At 44.2% G+C, this 25,393-nt stretch overlaps 2 protein-coding genes across 4 annotated transcripts; both read right to left on the bottom strand.

Moving 5' to 3' along the window:
* Window positions 1–1,109: 1,109 nt before the first annotated feature.
* On the bottom strand, window positions 1,110–9,988 carry LOC133109526 (troponin C, skeletal muscle-like). Of its 3 annotated transcripts, XM_061218858.1 has the most exons (7): window positions 9,854–9,903; window positions 8,252–8,327; window positions 4,591–4,642; window positions 3,758–3,901; window positions 3,224–3,338; window positions 2,098–2,234; window positions 1,110–1,662 (listed from the first exon to the last, which is right to left on the bottom strand). In XM_061218858.1, exons 2-7 carry the CDS (start codon window positions 8,252–8,254, stop codon window positions 1,631–1,633), a joined length of 483 nt encoding a protein of 160 aa, XP_061074842.1. In that variant the 5' UTR covers window positions 8,255–8,327; window positions 9,854–9,903; the 3' UTR covers window positions 1,110–1,630. The 3 variants fall into 3 exon arrangements, with proteins under 3 accessions (XP_061074842.1, XP_061074843.1, XP_061074844.1); XM_061218859.1 differs by lacking the exon at window positions 8,252–8,327 and having other exon boundaries at window positions 9,854–9,988; XM_061218860.1 differs by lacking the exons at window positions 8,252–8,327; window positions 9,854–9,903 and adding an exon at window positions 9,209–9,231.
* A 76-nt stretch (window positions 9,989–10,064) lies between these two features.
* On the bottom strand, window positions 10,065–17,424 carry LOC133109525 (troponin C, skeletal muscle). Its single transcript, XM_061218857.1, has 6 exons — window positions 17,268–17,424; window positions 13,106–13,160; window positions 12,152–12,295; window positions 11,825–11,939; window positions 11,037–11,173; window positions 10,065–10,457 (listed from the first exon to the last, which is right to left on the bottom strand). Exons 1-6 carry the CDS (start codon window positions 17,268–17,270, stop codon window positions 10,426–10,428), a joined length of 486 nt encoding a protein of 161 aa, XP_061074841.1. The 5' UTR covers window positions 17,271–17,424; the 3' UTR covers window positions 10,065–10,425.
* Between the last annotated feature and the right edge of the window lie 7,969 nt (window positions 17,425–25,393).

The following is a 25,393-nucleotide window of genomic DNA, read 5'->3' as shown; positions in this document are numbered from 1 at the left end:
TTATTTTGACAATATTTACATCCAGGTGAATAATGTAGAAATTACATAGTTCCCCCATTTTAAGGCACCAAAAGTAATAGGAAAACCCGCTGCTCACAAAATGTCTTGAGTTGATTCTAGGTGTGCTATTTACAGTTAGTTACTATTGTCTCTCATTGGCCAAAGAACTGTCATGTCAGAAGGCCTACTTGTATGAGGCTATTACGAGGCTGAAAAATCGGAATAAATCAATCAGTGACATAGCCAGTGTGAAGAAAGAAAGGAACAGCACATGATCCAAACCCCCCCATCTGTGAAACATGGTGGGGGTGTTATGGCTTGTGCATAATGGCTGCCACTGGGACTGGCTCACTCGTCTCCAGTGATGATGAGACTGCTGACAGAAGTGTACTGAAGCGTCTTATCTGCTCCGATCCAAATGCCACAAAACTCTGTTGAGCAGCACTCCGCTCCACTCCACTTCCAGCCCCAAACACGCTGCTGAAGCAGCTCCAGATACAAACTGGAAGATCGTTGTCATGCAGGCCTGGCAAATGTTCACGAGGGACCAGAATATTGGCCCCTGGTTGGCCGACTTCAGGCAGTCATCGAATGCATGGATTTGCCTGATGACTTTATTTCATATTATAAATCCAATTACTTTTGATCCCCCAACATGGAGGGATTATCTATGGACTATGTATGTATACTATGTATGGCTGTTAATCCTACACAGATTACCCAATATGGCTGTAAATACCCATAGATTAAATCTGAGTGTGTACTTTAACCTCACATTCATTTTTTTATTTCAAATATGGTGCACGGGGTACAGACAAAAGCATTGCATCACTGTCCATACATACAAGAGTTGAAATTAAATTAGAGCCCTTGCATTTAATAAATACTGAGGCTGTCTATCAATGTTTCCCAAAAAGGCACAGTAACCCACCAGACTATATCTGTGGAGAACTTCATTTAATTGTCACTTAAGTGTCACATAAGTGTGTACCCATAAATTATTTTGGTCCCCTTGTGACGTAAATAATATTGTCCTGTAATATATACATATTCTTAACCCTCTGGAAAAGACAGGTTTTGGTGTTTATGAGCCAAGAAAGAAAGGTGTAGAAAAGGGAAAAAAAGTTATTTTATTATTTTTTTCTTTATCAATATACAGTCAATGAAATTCTAGACCAACCAAAACACAAGGCAGACTTTTTTTCTTTTCTTTTTTCCATTGATTTATTACACCTTTGTTCATGTGCAGTCTCCATGGCGACTTGGTGTGAACTAGAATGCGTGAAAGTCTAACTGCTGAACTGCATGGCACCGCTAGGGGGAGTGGAGGGGAACACTGGTTGTTGTGCTTTGGGATCGTGATTTGTGCCCCCCCGTGGCAGACAACGGAACTGCACTCCTTCCCAGCGTTAGAATTTAGACCGTGATCACGATGCAGAGGTCTGTTCTGGACGTGGCTTCATACTGGTGAGAGAGAAGAGGGCAAAAAAGCCACTTGCCCCTCGGGCCAGGAGTCTGTCTGTCAAAGAGGCTGAGTTCTGTAAAGACGGGGGTGGTGGAACGGAGGAGGATAAGGGGCCAGAAGGGGCTGGAGGTCATGGGGGAGGAGGAATGTCCTGGAGTCCCTGCTTTACTGCACATTTTCCATCATCTTAAGGAATTCTAGAAAATAGAAATAAAAAAAATCTATTAATTTTAGGCACAGCACTCGACACAGCAGTCCAGTTACCCTAAACAGCCCCAAGCAAACTACCAACTTGAAATGCCACAAGCCGTGCCCAACACCCACCCACCATCGAAGTCCAACAACCCCAATCTGCAAACTGGTGAGCCAAGACAGCAAGGACTTATATCAAAAAAACACAAAACGGTTCCCCAAAACACCCCCAAACATGAAATAGCAACCTTAAATGCCCCCTTAAATGGTGGACAGTGACTCCAAACACCCACGGCCAAAGTCCAACAACCCCAATCTGCAAACCCCGTGACCCGAGACAAGCAAGGACAAATACCAAAAAAACCGCAAACCGGCACCCTCCCCCGAACATGAAACAGCACCCTTAAACTCCCGCCTAAACGACTCCGAAAAACGCCCACCGTCAAAGTCCAGCATGCCGTCGGCGTTCTTGTCCCCGTCCCTCAGCAGCTCGTCGATCTCCTCCTCGGAGATGTTCTCCCCCGTGCTGCGGATGATCAGCGCGAACTCCTCCCTGTCGATGTAGCCGTCGGCGTTCCTGCGGGACACAGACACGCACACGCACACGCGTGAGGCGCGGTCCGGACACACGCTTCCCCATCGCTGGGCCGAGGAGCGGACAGAGGCTCGTTACGCTTCTACTGGGTGTGTGTGTGAGAGTCGGCTCTCGGCTGGAGGACTACGCAGTTCATCGCAAAGCGATTATTGATTTTAAAAAATCCTCTTTCTTCAGTGAATGTATTTTTTAAATTTTCATACAGAGTCTATAAAAAATGCCCGTCACCTGAATATGACACATTATACCTTGTTGGAAAGCGGGAAACCTCGTGTGAGAAGATCGGCATGTTTTAAATTAGTTTGGTACTGAAATGGCCAAGCAATGCATTTACACAACAGCAACAAGTAGTTAAAAACAACATTTGCTCTTAGTCCTGGGAAAAATAGATTTTTATTGAAAATGGCTGAACTGATTACGAAATAAACTTCAGTGTTAGTCAGAAAACAGTCGTAGCTTCATAACCAGGTGGGATATTTGGTTCCATAAATATGTGTGCATCGAATAATTTGTAAAACAAACATATGTTTCTACCAAACTGAAAATATGTTGGCCGGACATGCTAATTGAGCTAAGAGAAAAAACAATGTGTTTATACATGCAACTTCTGAATTATGTATTTGAGTTTTCATATTGGAGCATTATTTTCTGACATTGAGAAATGGTATGAAGGATTGTTAGAATATACCTTTTATTGTCTCTGACTAGGTCAGGGTTGTAAACCGTGACAGTTCTAGGCGGGGGAGCCTGCTGTTTTATTGCCCTGCTTTGCTAAGCTGGTCGGTGCCTTGCATGGCAGCCAATCACCGTTGGTGTGTGAGTGTGTGTATGAATGGGTGAATGAGAAGCATGACTTGTACAGCGCTTTGGATAAAGGCGCTATACAAACGCCTGCCATTTACCTTTTTACATTTGAGCAAACTTGGCGGGCCAACAGGCAGCCGAACCCCAGGGACGTCGCTACGACTCACTTGTCAAACACGCGGAAGCACTCAGCCAGCTCCTCTTCACTCTTTCCAGCCTGGTCCTCCTTCAGCTGTCTGACCATCATGACCAAGAACTCCTCAAAGTCGATGGTGCCGCTGCCTGAGACGGGGAACGATTCACACACCGTGACTGGATGGAACGCACTTTAATGGGAGGCCTGTAGCGTAGCGGTTAAGGTACATGACTGGGACCCCGCAAGGTTTGGTGGTTCGATCCCCCGGTGAAGCCACAATAAGATCCGCACAGCCGTTGGGCCCTTGAGCAAGGCCCTTAACCCTCCAGGGGAGGATTGTCTCCCGCTTAGTCTAGTCTACTGTACGTCTGCCGAATGCCATTCAATGTGTTCATTACAGTTACAGTACATTACAGTTCATTACAGAGCTTCTTCTTTCTACAGAATTAATGAGTGCCCTCAGTACTTAGAACAGACGCTTTCACACCAACTCAATATGAGAAAATAGCATCATGTAGCTAACAGGTTTTAAATAGGGCCTAAGAATTAACCGAATATTGCTCACCATCCTCATCAACCTCCTCGATGATTTCATCCAGCTCCTCTCTTGTTGGGTTCTGGCCCAGCATCCTCATCACGGTGCCCAACTCCTTGGTGCTGATGTCACCGCCACCGTCAGTGTCGAACATGTCGAAGGCAGCTTTGAATTCTGGGAGAATGTGGTAAACACGGTCAGGAATATACATGGACAGACAGCACGGGTTTGTCAAACAGTTGAGTTGTTCAGAGCAGAACTTGCCATATCACGGCTGCATCAGTATTAATGGAATTTTGTACAATCAGGCACCCTGCTCTTTATAAATGCAAATGATTTCACTGAGTTTTCATTAGCTGTTTATGTACATTAAACATATCGCATGAAGAAAGAAGAGCTAATTGCATTGCAATGGTGGAAACAGTTCCAGCAAGATTTTCCATTGTGTTTAAAACATTCCAGTATATATATATATATATATATATATATATATAGGCATGACTATAATTAAATTGAATAATTCTGCTTCAAATATAGGCCAATATCAATGGTGAAAGATACCGGGGACACATGTCTTTATTTTGAACTGGAGAGTCTCAAAAAAAAGCATATGCACGGTAATATTTTTCAGGCAAACTGATACAAATAAATTCTTGTTATTGATAATTAATTGTCTCAGACTGAGACCTCCCAGAAATAAATGATTGATTTTATTTTACATGGCGATGCCCAATGAAGACCAAATTATGGTCAGCAATGTCTCATGCTCACAAGAACAAGACTAATGAAATACTGGGAGAGATACACGGCGTGCAGGATATAATCTTCCTCTCAGACAGCGGACGGAATAGGCGCCAACTCACCAGCGATCATCTCCTCGCTCAAGTAGGAGCGGGCCTCCTGTTGTGCTTCACTCTACAAGACAACACCTTCATCATCATCATCATCGTCGTCATCACCATCATCACTGTCTGATGAGTCCCACTAATACACACCATAGTTCCTGCCACATCTGGCTTATTTCATCATGTCATAGCAGTACAGAAGTACACATTTTGTGTTTGCATTATCCCGTATCCCTTGAATATAATGAGGACGGTGTCCAAATGCATTTGGACGTGCCGGCCCTTCAATTGCATATTTTGAAACCCGAATTTAAGGACTATAAACACAGGCAGAGGGTGAGTCAACATGTCAGTGAGCCCTTTTCAATTTTAGCAAGGGATTTACAATGGTCTTGTAACAATATTTTGACAGAAAAATCTTACCTCTTGTAACTTTAATTACAAATCTAACATTATGGAATAGAAAGCCAAATCAAGAAAGAAATGTATGGAGCCTGCTATATATTCCACTGAGATCAACAATTGGTATATTTTGCAATATATATTTGATTGGATTGCTCAAGTGTCTATATCAGCGGTGATTGCTGGAGTGCATGGAAAGACCAAGCATGCCAGACCACCCCGACCGGCCAGCAGGGGGGTCTCTAGAGACTGACGAGCCACTGATTCCTCCCTGACCTGGTGTGTGGCCACACTCTGCACTAGTAAACTCAGGATTCGATTGAGCCCATCTACACACTAGAAATAGAATACGGTCTTAACCAGTCGAGCAGTCCCCCCTATATAGGCCTCTGTGTTCAGTGCCACAAAAAGGTATTTGCCTCCTTCCTGATTTCTTCTAATACTGCATGTTTGTAACACTGAATGGTTTCCAGTCTTTAGACAAAATGTAATATTATACAAAGGGGAACCGAGTAAACTTAAAACATTTTTTTCTTTTTTATTATTTCAATTATTTCATTGAAAAACGTGAGGAAACACCCATATCACCCATGTGAAGTAATTGCCCCCATAGTCACAGTACACAACCCAATTTAATAGATAATTAGATTCAGCTGATTGAACACAGACAGACTTGATAGCAGCCAGCCCTGGTGAACCAAAACCTCACTCATATGTATGACTTAAGCAGTCAAAGTTTCTACAGGCACACAATGCTTGGCTAAAGGATATTGCAGAAGAGATGAGAAAGAAAGTTGAAATATTCCATGTTTGGGACATATTAATGTTATGTGTCGCTTACCATTTGCATGCAATGATTGCTTAAAGTCTGTGACCCATAGACACCACTAGGTGCTGATTATCTTCTCTGGTGATGCTCTGCCAGGCCTGTACTGCAGCCATCTTCAGTTCCTGCCTTCAGTTCCGGGCTAGTTGTCTAGGTCTTCTCTTCAGAATATGAAATGCATGTTCAATTGGATTCAGATGGGTAAAATGACATGAACCGTCAAGAATTTCCCATTTTTGGCTTTGAAAAACTCTCCTGCTTTAGCAGTATGTTTGGGATCATGGTCTTACTGTAGGATGAAGCCCCATCCAATGAGTTTTGTGTATTCTGTAGCCACCGACGCATTCCACACCTGCCTCCTGAAGAGTGTTTCTGATCTGTTTGACAGGTGTTTCATGGCTTTTCTTCATTATGGTATGGAGAGGTCTTCCTTGGTATACCAGGCCCTTTGTGATTTCTGAGCTCACCAGTGCTCGCTTCCTTCTTAATGATGTTCCAAACAGTTGATCTTGGTAAGCTTAGGGGTTGACCAATTTCTCTGACTATGTCTATGTTTTTCCTCACCTATGAAGCCATTTGTCCCAAACATTATGGTGCCCTGAAATGGGCAAACTATGTATAAAAAGTACTGTCATTTCTACATGATGAAACCAAAATATATAAACAGTTGAGAATCTGCCCTTAATCTGCCCTTAAACCACATGTGAATCACAGACCCAAATCAAGAAAAAAAAAACGTATTTGTTCCAAACGTGATGGAGCTCTATTTATAATGTATCTTACTTGACAAATTACAATACATAAGTATGTGTTTCCTATTCCAAAAAATAGTGTTGTGATGCAGTGAAATCATTGGTATAGACAGTGATTTTTCTTCATCAGAACCTTATATCCTCACAAATATACGGACAAATCAAAAGAACCAAATATGTTGTATTTGCATGTATACGGAAATATACGTTTTTGTGTTAGGGATGTTCTGTTAGTTATAGCAGGGAATACCGACCATCAGCTCTTCATCTACGTGCTATAATGCAAGCTCCATTGCGGCATCTATTAATAGCCGAGACACGGTGACAGCTGGATTACACGACACCCTCTGTGGAATATTGTCGCACCAAACGTGGGCTTGACACATTAGCTCTGCTTCCTTGTGCCAAGTCTCTAGGTCAGAGGTTCTGTGGTGGGCGCCCGTGTGTATGCTAGGTTTTGGTACAGCCGATTGATAAGTGAAGAAATGGTTGAACGCGTGTTTTGGTTATTTCCTAATTTATTATTTTATCTTATTATCTTATTAGTCAGATATTCACCAATTAGGAGCCTATGATTCACTTCAGTCACAACTAACTCTTAAGAAACATGTTTTTTAAAATGTATTTACTTATCCCTTCCAAAATGATCAGTCAGTGTTCTACAACGCCGTTGCTTTCATAACACATCGGCATTAGAATGTTCTCTAAGAATATTATAATCAGATGTGATCTTACACCTTAGGGTTAATTAGGGTTAATCACATTTTATGTAATTGTAAGCAATATCACAATAATTACAATAGTGAATGTTACTTGTTTTCTTCATGGCATATAATCTACATATAATGTGGCGTAATATAAATAATTCCTGAAAACATGAAAAAGCGCCTAGTTAGGAAATATTAATAATATTCAATTAGTTGCGATTACAACTGTGGTTGGAACGAAAACCAGCATGCACAGGGCCCCCCAGGACCGAGTTTGAGAAACTCTGCACTAAGACTGCGAGGAAACCCAATTCCGAGGAATCTGCCTGACAAGCATGTAGCCTAATCTTCGCGGCCCGAGTGCTAGCTGCCGGACCATCTAAAGCTCGAGGCAAAGAAAACCCACCCCTGCGCTATTTACTTCTCTGCACCAACTGGACATTCTCATATAATCCCCCTTTCCTTCCGTGGATGCCCTAGGAATTAACCGTACAGTCTCAGAAGTTTTACATGCAACGTAATACAAAAATATTTATAATAGCCTAGTAGGATAGACAACAGTATTGGCTACAGCCTATGACCAAATACGACCGTTCGTGAAAACCTATAAAAACGAAATCTTCAGCACTAGGTATCGAAATATTAATTTAATATACAATACAGATAGAATTAACTTATTCCTCATTTTACATTTTAAGAGGAACCTAATGATGCAATTTCCTTTCACGTTTCTCAAGGCCTACTGTGTAGGTTTTAATATTACTTAGGCCTACGCTTTTCAGTGTAGTTTCTCAAACTACTATGTTTATAAATTGCCCTACATTAATTTTATTGTAAGAGAAGGTAGAGCCAAAATTAGAGTTCTGGGTTATTTGGTTAATAGTTCATAATTCAAACGCTGAGGGCAGGTTTGATGTGTCGTGATACCAAATTTCACCAACACCCCGATTTCTCTACATAATTAAGCCTCAACACGGGACAGTAGATCTTACCATGGCTGCGGATTCGTTTTTTTTCCCCAAAAAATTCCAAGGAAAGGGGCCAGAGGAACGGTCAGTCTGCGTGCACCTGAACAAAAACACTAAGACGTCAACACGTGTGTTCAGACTCGCTTAAAACTGGCAACCAAAGACACGCCCACTGCCATTCACCGGCCTCCAGGATTAGAATCTTCAACTTTTAGGGTTCGGAATTCCGGAACGAACGGTGGTCTACAAGCAATCTACAAGCATCCTTTTGATGTTCGATGTTCCATGATTGAATATGGAGAGCGAGAAACGAGGAGTCAGAAAGGCGATAGCCACACTGCACTGTACCATTTATAAAAGCCCTCGTTGGTGCCAATAAAGCCATTTGACGGTTTGGGAGGCCATAGACAGAGAGGTTTTGTTGACTTTCTGAATCTTGCTTGTTTCCAGAGAATCCAAAAATGGTTCTTCATTTGTGCAAGGGTAATTATTTGCAGTACATGTGTAGTTTTTATTTTGAATTATGCACCTCTTGTGCTCTTGATTTCAGGTCTTGGCTGATCTGTTGGTAAGGATCATTGGATGTCCAGCGCGGCATTGTTTTTGGAAACACATTTGAAAACTTGATGAGATTGATAAGGAGAAGAAGGGCTTTTTTTTTTGTGGGGGGTGGCGATGATGGTGGGCATAGGGGCAGGTAAGGCGCATGTCTGACCACAGGGTCTTGAGAAAGGTCTTATACACAGGTGCGTTCAGACTTGTGCGTTCAGAGTTTAGCACTGAGAATGTAATGCAAGTGACACCGCGATGCCGTAGGCCTGTAATACTGCTCTAGAGCAGGGTGGCGCTGTAGTGTGTCACTACGGGGGGGGGGCTGTAACTCTAAACTGGCAGAAAGTGCCGGAGTTGCAGAAGCGCAGTGCCAGGAATAGCGCGTGTGTTGAGCTGCCTGAGGACTGGGGCTGTGACGGTGGTACAGACCGGAGCAGCAGTCTTGGATTCTCCTTGTATGGCTGTGGTCTTCCTGTACTGGGGGGGGGGGGGGGGGGGGGGTCAAGAGGTGTACAGGGGTGTATTAGGGGATCTGTACTCTGGAGGGTCACGGGGAGCTTTTTTGGAAAAGAATATGCCTGAAGCTGGCATAAGGCAGCTGCACATCTGAAACCTTCCTACACCGCCTTCAGTCGCCATGGATACGTACCTGCTCAGCGCCCAGGCTGAACCCACCTGCTCCCAGCCCAATAATAGACTGGGAACTGGGGGGCCACCCCAGGTAATGACCCCCCCCCCCCCCCCTTCCCCCGCACCCACTCCCAACCTGGAGGACTGCCCTTAAGAGTCAACATGCCGATTCAGCAAACGGAATGGCATAAGTCACATCCCATGACAGCGGCAGATGGGAACATGGGGGAAGAGAGAACAGCCTGAAAAGAGAAAATATAAGGGAAGGAGGCATTCGGCAAGAGAATTTGATTCAGGGGTGTCAAACTCCAGTCCCGGAGGTCCAGGTTTTTGGTGTGTTTCAGCACGAGAGATGCATTTCTAAGTCTTTCGTTGGCTAAAGAGTCCACACACCTTGTCCTCAAGGCCTTAATTGGCTGTTGATTGAAAGGAAACCACAAATACCTGCAGACACTGCGGCCCTCCAGGACTGGAGTTTGACACGCCTGCTCTATGGTGTCCTGGGTAGGAGCTGACTTTGTGGAGGACAAAAGAAAAAGATAAAACATAAGTGTTAAAAACAAAATAAACACGACGACACACAAAACAACCATGGATCTGGACACCAGTAACCACCCCAGACAAACAAAAACATACCAAACAGAATGGTCTGAGGCAAAGCTAGAAACTGGTTTATTTCGGAAGGCATTCTGTACATGGCATATTGGAGAGGTTGCGAGTTTGTGTGTCTGTGTGTCTGTGTGTGTGTGCGTGTGTGTGTGTGTCTGTGTGGAGGGGTGAAATTAGCAAGTTTCTTGAGCAGCAACAGGTGTAGAGGAAGACAGCTGGGGGTAGGGGTTCCTTGCAGAAGGCTGGGGAGAGATATTTATACTCCTTCCCAAAAGCAGTGGTAGCAGGAGGCCAGTCTGTTCCCTGGGCTTTCCCAGTGCCTCTGCCCTTCTGTCCCAATGCTGCGGTCTACGAGTGCTGTTCCTGTCTTCACCAGCAGAGGGCAACGGAGAGGAATGTTCTCTGTTCTACTGAATGTTCTCCATCATTTTCAGCCATTCTGAAAGAGGGAAGAGTGCACGGAATAAGTGATCAAGTGCTTTCATTCACTCCCACTCGCCTGACACACAGGCACATATGATATACAAATACAGAAATACATAAATGTACACACACATACGGTAGACACACACACGGTACACACACACACGCGGACACACACACACAGGTACACACACGGCACACACAGGCACACATACGGCACACACACACACACACACACACATATGGGTATACATCTCTGGCATTAACATGGCCTTGATACTTGCCCCCTGCTGTTTCTGTGACAGTACTGATGCAGTTTAACAGAAATTCCTTACCTGTTCTGACCTCCTTAAAAAAATCTCTCATATAAAATATCCTCATACATTACAAAAAAACCCCCCGAAAACATATTCCTTTCTTACAAAATATCATGATTACTCAGCCACAATGATAGTGTCAGCAACAGTAGCCACAGAAATCTCACCTTTCACAGAAAGGTGTAGCCCTAGGGGGCAGTGTAAATGTGTGTGTGTGTGTGTGTGTGTGTGTGTGTGTGTGTGTGTGTGTGTGCACACGCGTTAAAACTGTCTCTTACCGTCAAAGTCAATCTTGCCATCGTTGTTTTTGTCGCCGTCTGCCATCAGCTCGTCGATCTCCTCCTCTGAGACTGGCTCTCCGGAAGAGCGCAGGATCTCTGCAAACTCCTCACGGTCAATGAAGCCATCGCCATTCCTGCACACAGACACCCGCAGCTTCACACAACAGCAACTGGGGATACTCTGTCTCTCTCCGTCTCTTTCTAATAAGTAAACACCATTTATTATAGCATCTATCAGAGTGTGTGCACAAGCATGTGTGTGTGTACGTGTGTTTTTGCTTGTTTATGGGTCTGTGTGTGAGTCAATTCAGTGCCACACTCCTTCCTTCACTAGCTACTGTTACACTCACCCTGTTCACCTAGCAAGTGACAGCAGGTAACATTAGCAAGCCAGCTAACGTTAAACTTGATCAAAAACCCCGAAAGTCAAACAGTATAAATTGTAAGTATAAAGTATAATTTAAACAATTAAATAAAACAATGAAAATGTTCAATGTCTTTGTGTGTGTGTGTGCGTGTGTGTGCATGTGTGTGTGTTGTGTGTGTGTGTGCATGTGTCTGTGTGTGTATGTGTATTGTGTGTGTGCATATGTGTGTGTGTGTGTGTTGTGTGTGTCCATGCGTGTGCGTAAGTGTGTGCTATGTGTGCATGTGTCTGTGTGTGTATGTGTGTTGTGTGTGTGTGCGTGTTGTGTGTGTGTGTGTATGTGTATGTGCATGTGCATGTGTATGTGTATGTGTATGTGTATGTGTGTGTGTGTGTGTGCGTGTGCATGTGTCCGTACTTGTCGAACACTCTGAAGAATTCTGACAGCTCCTCTTCGCTCTTTCCGGCCTGATCCTCTTTAAGCTGCTGCACCATCATGACCAAGAACTCCTCGAAGTCGATGGTGCCGCTGCCTTATGGGGGGGCATGTGGGGGGATTGTAAGGACAGGACAGAGGACAGACAGACGGGCAGACAGACAGACAGACAAACAGCCCACTCATTGATAATGAACAGGACAGGTGTACACATCTCACAGCCGTCTGGGCGTATATACTGTAAGATCTCATACGATGACTTCTCTGCCCCATGACCTGTGACCTCTGCCCCATGACCTGTGACCTTACCATCCTCGTCCACCTCCTCAATGATGGCATCCAGCTCCTCTCTTGTTGGGTTCTGGCCCAGCATCCTCATCACGGTGCCCAACTCCTTGGTGCTGATGTCACCGCCACCGTCAGTGTCGAACATGTCGAAGGCAGCTTTGAATTCTGGGAGAACGAGGCATACAGCACATTCAGCAGATATGCACGCTGACGAATCATGGGCTACCTGATGACACAAACTCAAAATGTACCTACATAACAACATTACAGTCGCTGCGGAGTTCAGCATCTGCTCAATGTAAAGGAGACTAGTCTATTGTCTTTTATTTTATGTGTGTTTATGTGTGTCCGTTATTTTTTTGACTTCTACTGCTGTAGCCTCTCCACTTAGAGTTACGATGTTCAGATGATGTTGTGTGTTCTACATGAATATACATTGCACTGCTGCCACACAAGTGGCTGATTAGATAATCGCATGAATAAGTAGTAATAAAGTAAAAATATTCCTAATGAAGTGCTCGGTGAGTGTATAAGTTAATACACATAATTCTAATAAGTTTTGGGCGGCCTGCAGCATAGTGGTTTAGGTAAATGACTGGGATACGCAAGGTTGATGGTTCTAATCCCGGTGTAGCCACAATAAGATCCGCACAGCCGTTGAGCAAGGCCCTTAACCCTGCATTGCTCCAGGGGAGGATTGTCTCTTTTTACATTACATTACATTATTGGCATTTGGCAGACGCTCTTATCCAGAGCGACGTACAGTTGATTAGACTAAGCAGGAGATTGTGGCTACACCGGGATTAGAACCCCCGACCTTGCGTGTCCCAGTCCTTTACCTTAACCACTACGCTACAGGCCGTCTCTTGCTTAGTCTAATCAAATGTACGTCGCTCTGGATAAGAGCGTCTGCCAAATGCCAATAATGTAAATGTAATGCTAATAAGTTCTCCAGTAAATCAGTCAGAAACGCACCCGCAATCATCTCCTCGCTCAAGAAGGAGCGTGCGTCAGTCTGCGCGTCGGTAGGCTGCAAGAAAGAGAGAGAGACAGGTAGTGAGGGACAGAGTGAGAAAGAGTGACTTTAGGCACAACCCTTAAAAGAAGGAGCCTATTTGCGGCATGATACTGCTGGATAAAGACTGTGAATGCATCGTCTTTTGAACCATCTGGTTTGAATGATTTGCACATGCCCTTAAACTGGGAATGTTGCCAGCTAACCGCTTTAAGCATGGAAATGGAAACAGATGCGTAGCTAATCAGACTCTTTCGCATGTACTGTATATTGCTGTGTGTTTGGTAATGTTTTTTGTGTGTACATAGTTAAAACACTTGCAAAATCACACTGTGTGATGAAGGTCTGAATTTGCACAATTGAAAGAGTGAGTGGGGCCATGATGGTGGTACAGACAGCAGTTTTTAGTTTGTGTATGGCTGTGGTCTTTTTGTGGGGAGGAGTGAGTGACATTTTGCTCAACAGTAAATCACTGACAAGCTCACACTGACCCACTCACTGTCAGGTTTTCATTCTGCTGATGCCAACTCATGCAGTTCAACCTCTTGACTATCGCATAGTCATAATATGTAATATTTAAAACAATATTTGGTCAACAACTGGCTGAACTGCAAGACAGTAAAATGTAATTACTATCTGGAAATTATGGAAGTGTTAACTCAAAATCCATGTGTACAGAGAGCTCCACAAATTTAACTAGTAAAGAAAAAACCCACCCGGGGCCCTTGCCAAGTTTTTACTAACACCCAGAGATGTGCTTCATGCAGTATTAATTGCTGTTAGAAAAAATATCTACTGGTCCTTTCCAATTATATGCTAGTCTACTTAAAGTTTTGTCACCCTTTATTGCTGAACCTCTAGCCTATGACTTCAACTTATTCATCCAATCTTGAATTGTTTCCAAAGTATAGAAATCATTCTATGTACTCCCTCTCCATAAAGGCAGTGACCCTCAAAGCCTTCCTCCCTAGTTTAAATCCTAGAATCATTATTTGTGATTACCTCACAGACAGAACCCAATTTATGAGTGTGGAAGACGGAAAGCAATCTGACTCTGGAGTCCCCCAGGGCTCCATCATGGGACCTGTCCTCTTTGCTATTTATATAAATTACATGAATGTACATGTAAATAATAAAACGTAATCTACTATATATGTTGCTGGCACTGTTGCTTATGCACATGCCCCATCATTAGCCTTTCAATTGATAATCTTTATGGTGGCTTTCAAAGCATTCAAAACACACTGTTAGACTAAAAAGTAGCCATAAAGTCTGTGCTTTTTCTAGGGTTTTCTATGCTGTTAGCCTTGGTGCACACAAATCAAAAAGATTCTCACTTTAGAAATATCTAGGGATATATTTTTATTGATAACAAGCTGTCATTAAAACTACATATAGACAGTCTAACGAAAATCAGGATTTTTACAGCAATACATCATGTCAGGTACTTCATAGCAGTGAGAGAATTGTTTACGCCATTTTCCTGCTGCTACTAGGCTTTGGTTACACAATTTATACGCATATATTACCCGCTTTTGTGAAGTCCTTTAGAAGTACACCATACTGTCCCTCACTTTATCACCAGTGCCACTTGCCAAACTCATCACTGCACTGTGCCAAAATGTGGGATCATCTGCCCTGAATACACACTGTCTTCAGCATTGGTACCTGTTTCTACACAAATCTGTCTTTCAGAAATGACCCTTGGGCAAGGCACCATGCTATGGTGCATGGATGAGCCCAACAGCCTTGGATCAAATCCAGAAAGTGGCTGGTTGCTCCACACGGCCAATTATGTCACAGAACGGTTCAGTCGATTAGGGGGGTCTGTATTTCATCGCTCTCCTGTGACCCCTGCTTTTCGATTGGGTACCTGTGGGCTGCACAATTAAGCTGTGTGCAACTCCACTCCATGGGAGCTTGGTTGCCGGTTGCGGTGTGAAAACAAGCCGGCTGGCAACACCATTTTGTTAGGAGGAGAACTGCAGATGTAAACTGCTTGTAGTTTTGACACTCCATGGTCTGGGAAGAGTCTCTGGGACAAATAGAAAATGTGGTATTTGGCATTACCAACTGAGGGAATGATGAAGAGCTTCTCAGAGATGCTCAGAGCAGGACTGCTGTCATCAGCTCATCACAGCTACACATGTGCATGCACAATCCTCCCATACACGCAGACATATGCGCATTCTCTCCCTCACACACACACACACACACACTCACACACAGATACACTCACATACACACACTCATACGTGCACACAGACATATGCGCATTCTCTCCCTCACACACACACACACACTCACACACACACTCACACACAGATACACTCACATACACACACTCAGACATGCACAGACATATGCACATTCTCACACGCACACACATATTTGTGCACACTTTCACATGCACACATGTGCACACACACACACCCACACACTCACACATGCACACACTCAAACACACACACACACACACACAAAGCCCAGCTAAGAGACCAGCTCAGATGTGTCACTGTGACTGCTGCTCAACAGACTTGCTGAAGACAGAATTCCATCTCATTACAAGCTCTAAACCAATCTGCTGTATTATAGGATTATTCAATCTACTTCTGCCCTGAATGGGTTCCGTAGGTGTGCGCACATCTCCGACGTGTGAGCGACACTTCAGCACGAGTGAGCGCGATTCAGTGCCGATGACGAACGCATCGCCGCGGTGCGAAAACCATCTGAAGTTATCGAGGAGAAAAGCAGCTGGTGCTAAACTTAACGGCCCAGAGCAGGCCGGCTGACAAGTGCAAAATGCTTCACACGCTTCGGCGGGGTTTATTTCTGTGAGCGGTATCCATGTGTGATGAGCTAAACTGTTGAGGAGAAAAATGGGCTGTCTCTCATTGGCCAGGATCCACCCACCTGTTTGCCACTGGGTGAGCTGATGATGGCCAAACATAGTTAAGGGTGCAGGATGATTGGTTGGCCCCACCGGCCCCCACTTCCTCCAAAGCGCCCTCCATCAGCGCTGCAAATCTGTCCTCAACATCCCAACGCTCCCCCAACACTGCAACTGTGCTCATATTCCCTGGACCCTGCCCTGACCCCCCCCCCACTACGACCATGGGGCACCATTCCACTCTCTCACTCAATCACTCCTTCATTCCCTGTCTTTAAATCTCTTTAAGTCTCTCTCAAGCTCTCTCTCTCATACACACACACACAATTCACACTAAATCACGCTGAAGCTCTGTACTAACATCACACCGACATTACAGAAACATCTGAAAAATGCCCCCCCCCCCACTCCTTGGGGCATCACTTCACACACCCTAAACCTGAGAGGGGCACTAAAACACAAATATAATCCTTATCCGGTCAACAGCCAGCTCCCTTTTGGCCCGAGATATTCCAAGATTCACTAGAATCCCACAGACAGTCTCTTCATCCTCAAATCTGAGAACTGGAATATGAAGAACAACTGTTTCAGAAACAAAATCTATTTCTCCCTAACAAACCGGAGGTGTGGGTTATCAAGCGTCTCCAGGTGTTACTGGAAAAAAAATAGACTTGAAAGCATTTTTTTTTTATCTGAAAGTCATATTCAAATGCAAAGCACATCCACACTCTAACGTAGTGGCATTTCTTAATGGAATCTCAGAGGAAAAGGCTGATCAAATGACAACCCCCACGCAAGCCGTGGGACACAACAGTCTTTAACGCCGCAAACACAGGACCCTTCAAGAAAATCGCTCACAGTCAGACATTCATCTCAAACACAGAGCAGTCCTCCCATCCACAAAAATGATTCCCTCAAATTCTCACCAACAAAAAAAAGCCTCAATCTCAGCAGGCTAGATTAAAGGCAGGAGGCTGATCAGCCAACATCAGCAACACGAGGACCTGGGATGCTGAGTGCTGGGTACAATTGTATGTGTGCATTCCAAAGGTGTACGTTCAAACGCGTGTGTGTGTTTGTGTGTGCGGGCGTATGTGTGCAGGTGTCGGAGGTGTGGAGATTCGTGAAAAGACCGGGCTGTGGCAGACACACGGCCTCCCTGCACCAGGTAACGTCCAAAGCGCGCGCGGAGTGAATGAGAGCCAGGAGGACCCATCAGAGCAGGCTCTTACCATGATGCTGGTGTTCAGAGGGGGTCAAACCACAGAGAGACAGACAGCAGAGACTCCAAAGTATAGCCTGCAGATGGAAGTTCAACTAAGCCAGCCTGGCCCTCTCGCCTGTTCCCTTAATAAGTACCCCCGAAACCCCAGCGCACTTCCCCAGAAAATACTCAGGATTGGGCAAGACCCCTTGGGCACAGGCCCTTCCTGCCCAATCACAGAGCTGCCTGGCACCGCCCCTCAGGCCCCTGCATGGTTGGTAGACCGGCTCATTTCCCCATATTTAGCGAGAGGATGCCACTCCCTGTCTCAATGACATTTATTAAAAAAAAACACACAGCCCAGACGTGGGTAGGTTAAATTTGGAGAGGATCCAGTCTCAGAGCAGTGCTTATGAGGGGCGGTGTGTGTGTGTGTGTGTGTGTGTGTGTGGGGGGGGGGTTTGGAAGAACGATTTTTCCCGCCCACTCAGACATGAGAGAGCGTGAGACAAGGGGGAGAGAGAGACAAAGAGAGAGAGAGGGATAGAGAGAGGGGGGGGAGAGAGAGAGACAGAGAGAGGGGGGAGGGAGAGAGAGAGACAAAGAGAGAGAGAGAGAGAGAGGGGGGATGGAGAGAGAGAGAGATAAAGAGAGAGGGGGGGGGGAATAACCAGTGGCAACTATAGAAAATCTGTCTCACCTTTCACAAATCACAAACCCCAAAGAATGAAGCACAAGCCACACTAAATATGAAACAACTCCTTTACAGGTAGTGCATCTAATGAGCAAGAAAGACAGGTGACTCTAGGCTAGATAAGATGCAGAAGAATACATTTCCATATAAAATATATATATGAAAGGGTTTTTTTTTTTTTTTAGAAAGCAAGGCTATGCATTGCTTTTGGCACACTTTAACCCTTTAAGGTGTAAGATCACATTTTGGTAACTGAACATTCAAATGCACATCTGGTAATATAAAGCAATAACATACTCTTCAAAGGGTTAATGCTTTCTTGGGTTTGGAGTCGGGGGATGGGATCACACCTGGCCAGGAGGACGAGGCTGTGTGGAGAAGAGAGACAGAAGGAAACAAATGAAAACACAGCGTACAGGTGATGGGGAGGAGAGGACAGAGGCTGACAGGAGGGAGATGCACAGGGTGATGAGATCCTGTTTCTAGCAGGTTAAGATGACGGTGATATATAACAGGGGAATTAAATTGTATCTCCAAAATCTTTTAAACCTAAAAAAAAAAGTGAAATGAGTTATGTGTGCCTTTTGTATTAAACACCTGAGGCAGGTTAATGGAACATGCATCCAGTGCTGTGGGTTTACCTGTGGTAAAGTTTGCTCTGCAGTTTTCTGTAGCCGTGAGATTGCTGAGTCTTGCATTTCAGAAGAAAACCTGTCTTAGAGAATGATGGACGAAGCTTCAGGAAAATGGCCGATTAAAGGCTCTGCCCTTGTCACTGTGCAGAAATGTGCACTTCATTAACACTGTGTACATTTTCCGCATGTTCACAGCACTGGAAACCCGGTCAAACTCTTCAAGCTTTCTGCTACTGTCTGTCCTCTTCCTCTAAGGCCTGGCCTATAGATGAACAGAAGTATTTTCTTTCTTCAGAAACAGAAATTTACAAGTCCAGCATTTGCCAATTTTTTATTTTTTTTAAAAGTCTCACACACATTCTTACACCTTGGCTTGCTACGCTCAAACCGACTCTTTCACAGAGGCTTCGAGAACATATCTGAGAAATGTGTTCTTTTCTTGAATAAGAAAAGCATCAGAGGAGACAAATGACTTAATTAACTGTAATTATGTAGCGTTTGCGTTCGACCATGACTGGTCTGAACATTAAAAGCCACAAGCTTTCCCCCCTTAAACCCCCCCCTTTCCCTCCAAAACCCATCCAACCCCCCCCCCCATCCTAAAGACCCCCACCTACACACCCTCTCCACCACCGATTGGATTTCCTTCAGTTATTCAGCTCACTTGAGTTTCATTGGCTTTGCAGAATATATTTACCCCAAGTCATTACATGATACAGTCCCAGGACCTGAGCACACTCCGGGAACGCCGGGCCCTCATTTATCAGAATAAAGACACATAAACCTGTCTCATCTTACCTCCCACGCCCCTTTCCCCCAAACCACCGGCACATTCTGCCAGTCCAGAGAGGGAAGAAAAATGAAAGTGATTATTTGTTAAAATCATCGATCAACAACTTTGAGAAATTGTGTGCTTGTTTAGTGCACAGTATTTGTATATGCGCCACAACATTTGTGAGGAAATCAAACATAAAACACTTTACTTGTAGTATTAGGCTCATTTTAACAGAAAGGAAAGTGTTCCTAATGTTTCAGATTTGAAGATATATAAAGGTGTAGCTACTTTCTCTCACATATAAATGCACACTTCTCAGTACTGTCAGTGAGACACTGCAGCAATAGCACCATGGGGGTAAGGGGTATGAATGCATGAATACTAATAACTGCAACAAGTCAAAAGTTAGAAAGTAGAATAGTTAGGAAGAATACTACAAAAAAAAAGAAGTAAAGTTAGAATTGAGTTTAAGATAAAATTGGGAGAGTGAGAGATGATGTGTTCACTAAGTTTAGAGTAGAGTTAAATTGGGAAGAGAGCAAAGATCAACGTTGTAAAGATGAGTATTTGAGTGTGGGGGCGGTGTGTTAAAAGTAAGTTGGAGTTGGGTTCTGGAGGATCATTTTCAGTAAACCTGAGAGTAGAGTTGAATATGGAGGTAATGATGAACGTTTGAAGTTTGAAGGTGAGGGCTCATTGGTTGTAGAGTTTGGGGGAGAGCTCATTGGTTGTAGAGTTTGGGTGAGAGAGCTCATTGGTGGTTGAGTTTGGCTGAGAGAGCTCATTGGTGGTAGACTTTGGGGGAGAGAGCTCATTGGTTGTAGAGTTTGGGGGAGAGAGCTCATTGATGGTTGAGTTTGGCTGAGAGAGCTCATTGGTGGTAGACTTTGGGGGAGAGAGCTCATTGGTTGTAGAGTTTGGGGGAGAGAGCTCATTGATGGTTGAGTTTGGCTGAGAGAGCTCATTGGTGGTAGAGTTTGGGGGAGAGAGCTCATTGATGGTTGAGTTTGGCTGAGAGAGCTCATTGGTTGTAGAGTTTGCAGGAGAGAACTCATTGGTGGTAGACTTTGGGGGAGAGAGCTCATTGGTGGTAGAGTTTGGGGGACAGAGCTCATTGGTGGTTGAGTTTGGCTGAGAGAGTTCATTGGTGGTAGAGTTTGGGGGAGAGAGCTCATTGGTGGTAGAGTTTGGAGGTGAGGCTTATTTGGCGGTAGTTTTGGGGGAGAGCTCATTGGTGGTTGAGTTTGGCTGAGAGAGCTCATTGGTGGTAGAGTTTGGGGGAGAGCTCATTGGTTGTAGAGTTTGGGGGAGAGAGCTCATTGGTTGTAGAGTTTGCAGGAGAGAGCTCATTGGTGGTAGACTTTGGGGGAGAGAGCTCATTGGTGGTTGAGTTTAGGGGAGAGAGCTCATTGGTGGTTGAGTTTAGGGGAGAGAGCTCATTGGTGGTAGACTTTGAAGGAGAGAGCTCATTGGTGGTAGAGTTTGGGGAAGAGAGCTCATTGGTGGCAGACTTTGGGGGAGAGAGCTCAGTGGTGGTAGAGTTTGGAGGCGAGGCTTATTTGGCGGTAGTTTTGGGGGAGAGAGCTCATTGGTGGTTGAGTTTGGGAGAGAGGGCTCATGGGTGGTTGAGTTTGGGAGAGAGGGCTCATGGGTGGTAGAGTTTGGGAGAGTGGGCTCATTGGTGGTGGAGTTTTGGGCAGAGGGCTCATTGCTGTTTAATGGCGGGATATGAGGGCTCTCATTCCACCTGCAGGGTGATAAGCATATTCGGCCGCTCTGATTGCGCTGACTCAGGGCTGGGCAGGGTTGGCTCAGCAGGAAGGACTATAAAACCAGGTTGCCTGTCGTCATCTCTAAAAAAAAAAAAATAACTAAAGAAAATGCCAACCTTACTCTGACCTACTGGCCAACATAGAGTCAGACCTGGGGTTTTATAATAATAACAAATAGAAACGGAGAATATTTAAGATTAAAAAAGGACTACGGTATATACAGTTCAGAACACAGTGGAAAGAATGGAAAATATCATGAAAATTATGTACTTGAATGTACTTAAACAATGTGACCTTTAGCGCATTCTGTTTGGACTTCACAGGTAGTAAAGCCCTGGTTGGTAGAGGGATAAAGCTGCCCACTTGAGCACCCACGTGGAGGGGCTTAAATCTCAGCCTAAACTGGCACCAGCGCCCTGCTCCCCAGGGTCCTCTTTGTCCGCAGGCTCTTGATTTACACTGTCGCGGCGGCTAATTGAACTATTTTTAGGGATTAGCTCTCGCCATGGTAATGGCCTCGGGGGTGGTGGGGGTGTGCAGGCAGATATTCACGGTTTGACGCGGGGTACAGTGTTAGGCCCTCTCCACTCAAATCAGAACCGGCTGACTGATTGTACTTGCTCCTCCTGAGGACAATCAGAACCTGCTGACTGATTGTACTTGTTCCTCCTCAGGACAATCAGAACCGGCTGACTGATTGTACTGGTGCCTCCTCAGGACAATCAGAACCTGCTGACTGATTGTACTTGTTCCTCCTCAGGACAATCAGAGTCAGCCGTCTGATTGTACTTGTGCCTCCTGAGGACAATCAGAACATGCTGACTGATTGTACTTGTTCCTCTTGAGGACAATCAGAACCTGCTGACTGATTGTACTTGTGCCTCCTGAGGACAATCATAACCTCCTGGCTGACTGTACTTGTTCCTCCTCAGGACAATCAGAGTCTGCCGTCTGATTGTGCTTGTTCCTCCTGAGGATGATCAGAACATGCTGACTGATTGTACTTGTTCCTCCTGAGGACACTCCTTTGTTACTGAAGCAATGGGAGTGTCCTAAAAAAGGGCAGTCTGTCTGCAGTACACAAAGGGATGTGCCTGGAGTACACCGCTAAATCTGGCAGATGCTCAGCTCCTGCTTTTATTATTAACCTTTATTTAATCAGGAATGTCCCATTGAGATTAAAAATCTAGTTTTCAAGAGAGACCGGGCCAAGACAGGCAGCAGCACAAATGATTTACAAACAAGTTTCATACAAACCACAAACAGCAAATTACACAAAGTTAATTAACAAATATAAATACATTAGTAAACTCTGCTCCTTAACTACAGAAGGCCCCAGCTGGTAGCAGGAGTTTGTGATGTTAGATTTTAGTAAAAAATGTCCACAACTACAGCATTGTACTTGATCACTCTCCTTAAATGTCAGAAAATGCAGCAAATTGGAATGTTTCAGTGGCAGGGGGGGGTCAGACGTTTTCAGTTAAGGATAAGGAGCTGGGATACGTAGCTCACTCATTTGAATGCTCATGCACGTTTGAGAATGCGTAAGTGCGGTTTACTCAAGTTTATGTTTGCTTATGTGTATACGCGAGAGCGTGAGATTGTTTATTCCCCCAGGTACGAGAAGAAGAATGTTACTATGACAACACTCTACCACCCCGAACCCCCGCTCTGATTCTATTTGATTGACGGCTCCAACTGGCCCTTCTTCCCTACCTCTCCCCTCTCTTCCTTATGTCTCCACATCCTTTCTTCATTCTATTTTTAGGTGATCCTAAGAAAAGCCCCTGGGCCCAGGAGGCCATGGAAAGGCCTACCCAACTAAATAAGGACAAAGATGGAAGGACCACCCCCCCTAGCCCTCAGGCCCAGCCCCCAAACCAATGCCAATGGTAGGCTTCGCCATCGGGCCCACCCATACACCAATGCCAAATGTGCCCCCCCCCCACCCCCCGGCCCTCAGGACCCACCCCCAATCCGGTGCCAGCTGCCTGATGGTCATGTGGTTAATAAACCGAGAGTCTAAGGTTTCTCCAGCTCTGATACAGGGGTGTGGCTATGGAGGATATTTAAAAAAAAACGTCAATAAAGACCTTATGCAAAGAGTTATTCTGATACCAATACAGCAATACTGTGCACGACCAAAATCAGGACCATAGACACGGAGAAAGAGAGGAAGAGAGAAAATATGAGAGAGGCAGCGAGAGGCAGAGGGAAAGAAAGAGAGAAGCAATGGAAAGGGGAGAGAGGGAGAGAGGCCAAGAGGGAGAGGGAAAGAAAGAGGGAAAGAGGCAAAAAAAGACAGGCAATGAAAGAGGGAGAGGGAAAAAGGGAAAGAAATGGAAGTAGAGAGGGAGAAGGACGGTTAGAGAGAGAATCTGTCACAGACATGGGAGGGGTAGGGCTGGTGCATGTAAACACAACTCGTTGTACAGGGCAGTGACCTGGATCCACTGTTTCTTCCTGTCAGATGAACAGTACTGTCTTAGGCACCTGTCTTAGGCACCTGTATAACATTCTGTACAGATAAGATTCTATAAAATAATCCAATAAAAGTACTAGTAATTATTGTGACCACTACAGTATATTATAGCATATTTTGAAAAATGTGCTCACCAGCTGCTAGGACCAAAAACACTCTGATTGTCTTGATTGTGCCTCTTGTATAAAACAGTCAAAAAATTCAAACATACATACTATACATTATAATACTATAAAGGTCCTAAATAAACAATCAATGCAGTGGATTTAGAAAGAATGCTACCATCACAGGACACTCCATAAAATTATGACAATTTATTAGTCATAACAATAAAACACACACATCAGTCAGTCAATGGCTATAATGGGGTTTCCCCTCCATTAATACCTCAATACATAATTAACTTTGAGCTGAACAACCAATCAGTACACTTTGTCAGAAAGCTCATCCAATCACTTTCCAGAGACGGAGTGAATAAGATAGAAAATAAGTACAAAAGCCTATCTCTATGGGGTCATATAAAAACATAGCACCAGGGAGTCTCCACAGACTCTAAAGAAACTTGAGGTATTGATGATTTTTTGATTTTTACATTTTAAAAAACTTATTAAAACACGTTATTTTCTAAAAGGCCTAGCACATTCTGTGTGCTAAACTCCACGAAGGCAATAGCGCGGATAACGACAGTGGAAAAAAATAAAAAAATAAAAATACACAAAGAAAATATGCATAATAAATCACAAGAATGATGGTGTGAAAGCACTGAACAGACATCTCTTTGTATCACAGGCTACTGGAGTGCTGTGTAATGTAGACAACTAGACCACTCACGGTATGCTCACTGCACAAAACAACATTTCAGGTGACACGACATGATGTCAGAAAAATGTACTGCATCACAGGTAAACTAAGGATTGTAGATAAACTAGCTGCACCGTAGGAAAACTACAACTATGAGCACTGCAGGTACACTGCAAAAGTACTTTAGTTATGTAAGACTAAGATTAAATACATTCATTTAATGATGGTAAAAACGTCCTGGGATAATTTGAACAGTATTCAAAATGTTACAGTACATTTACAAATATGTCCTGACTTTAACAATGGCAGTTGTTAAAGTCTGCTCAGTTTTGAAAATCCATACCTTCCAGGTGACTAAAAGGTATTACAGATGACTCTTACAAGTTTGAAAATACAACTTTTTTTTTTTAACGAAAACATGCTTTCTGAGACCGTTTTCTGACAGTTTAAGAGAGAGTGAAGTTGTGTTCAGAGGGAGCAGCTGCTCTGTACAGTAAAGGCTAATTGCTGATGCTCATTGTGTACTGTAGGAAAAGGCGGTCCTAACAAATTTCCCACTGCTACAATGGGAATCTTTTTCACATTTTTTTTTTTTTTTTTTTCTGCGCAAATACAAAAATAAATGTTGCAAGGATAAAAATAATTCAGCATTTACTCTGAATGTTATGGGATTTTGATGAATAGTACAAAGACAGCCTTTTCCTACAACTATTTAATGGCTTTTGCGGCACCTACTTAATTTAAGCCACACGCAGCCGTTTGCGAGATTACACATTTAGAAATGCAGCAATTGCTTCAACACCAGTTTAAGCACCAAAGTCAGAGAAGAGGCAAATATCACACAATATACAGCCAGGCTTCTTCAACCTAACATGGAGGCTGGACTGAAACTGGGAGAGGGAAGCCTCCGAATCAGCAGCACTTTGGTTTAAAATCCATAATGAAATTTACAAAATTCATAGATGCTCAAGTGCAGTGGACAATGGTCTTTTGTG

Source organism: Conger conger, chromosome 14 (genome assembly GCF_963514075.1).
Source record: "Conger conger chromosome 14, fConCon1.1, whole genome shotgun sequence".
Taxonomy (NCBI): Eukaryota; Metazoa; Chordata; class Actinopteri; order Anguilliformes; family Congridae; genus Conger; species Conger conger.
Note: the sequence above shows the minus strand (reverse complement) of the source record. Positions and strands in the feature narration are given on the sequence as shown.

What these genes read in the sequence shown, in the direction of transcription:
- LOC133109526 (XM_061218858.1), bottom strand. An exon ending in GAGCGAGGAGATGATCGCTG is followed by an intron (nt 3,902 to 4,590) that starts GTGAGTTGGCGC and finishes ACATTCTCCCAG; the next exon opens with AATTCAAAGCTGCCTTCGAC. An exon ending in CGGCATGCTGGACTTTGACG is followed by an intron (nt 1,663 to 2,097) that starts GTGGGCGTTTTT and finishes TCTATTTTCTAG; the next exon opens with AATTCCTTAAGATGATGGAA.
- LOC133109525 (XM_061218857.1), bottom strand. An exon ending in GAGCGAGGAGATGATTGCGG is followed by an intron (nt 12,296 to 13,105) that starts GTGCGTTTCTGA and finishes TCGTTCTCCCAG; the next exon opens with AATTCAAAGCTGCCTTCGAC. An exon ending in TGGCAAGATTGACTTTGACG is followed by an intron (nt 10,458 to 11,036) that starts GTAAGAGACAGT and finishes TCCCTCTTTCAG; the next exon opens with AATGGCTGAAAATGATGGAG.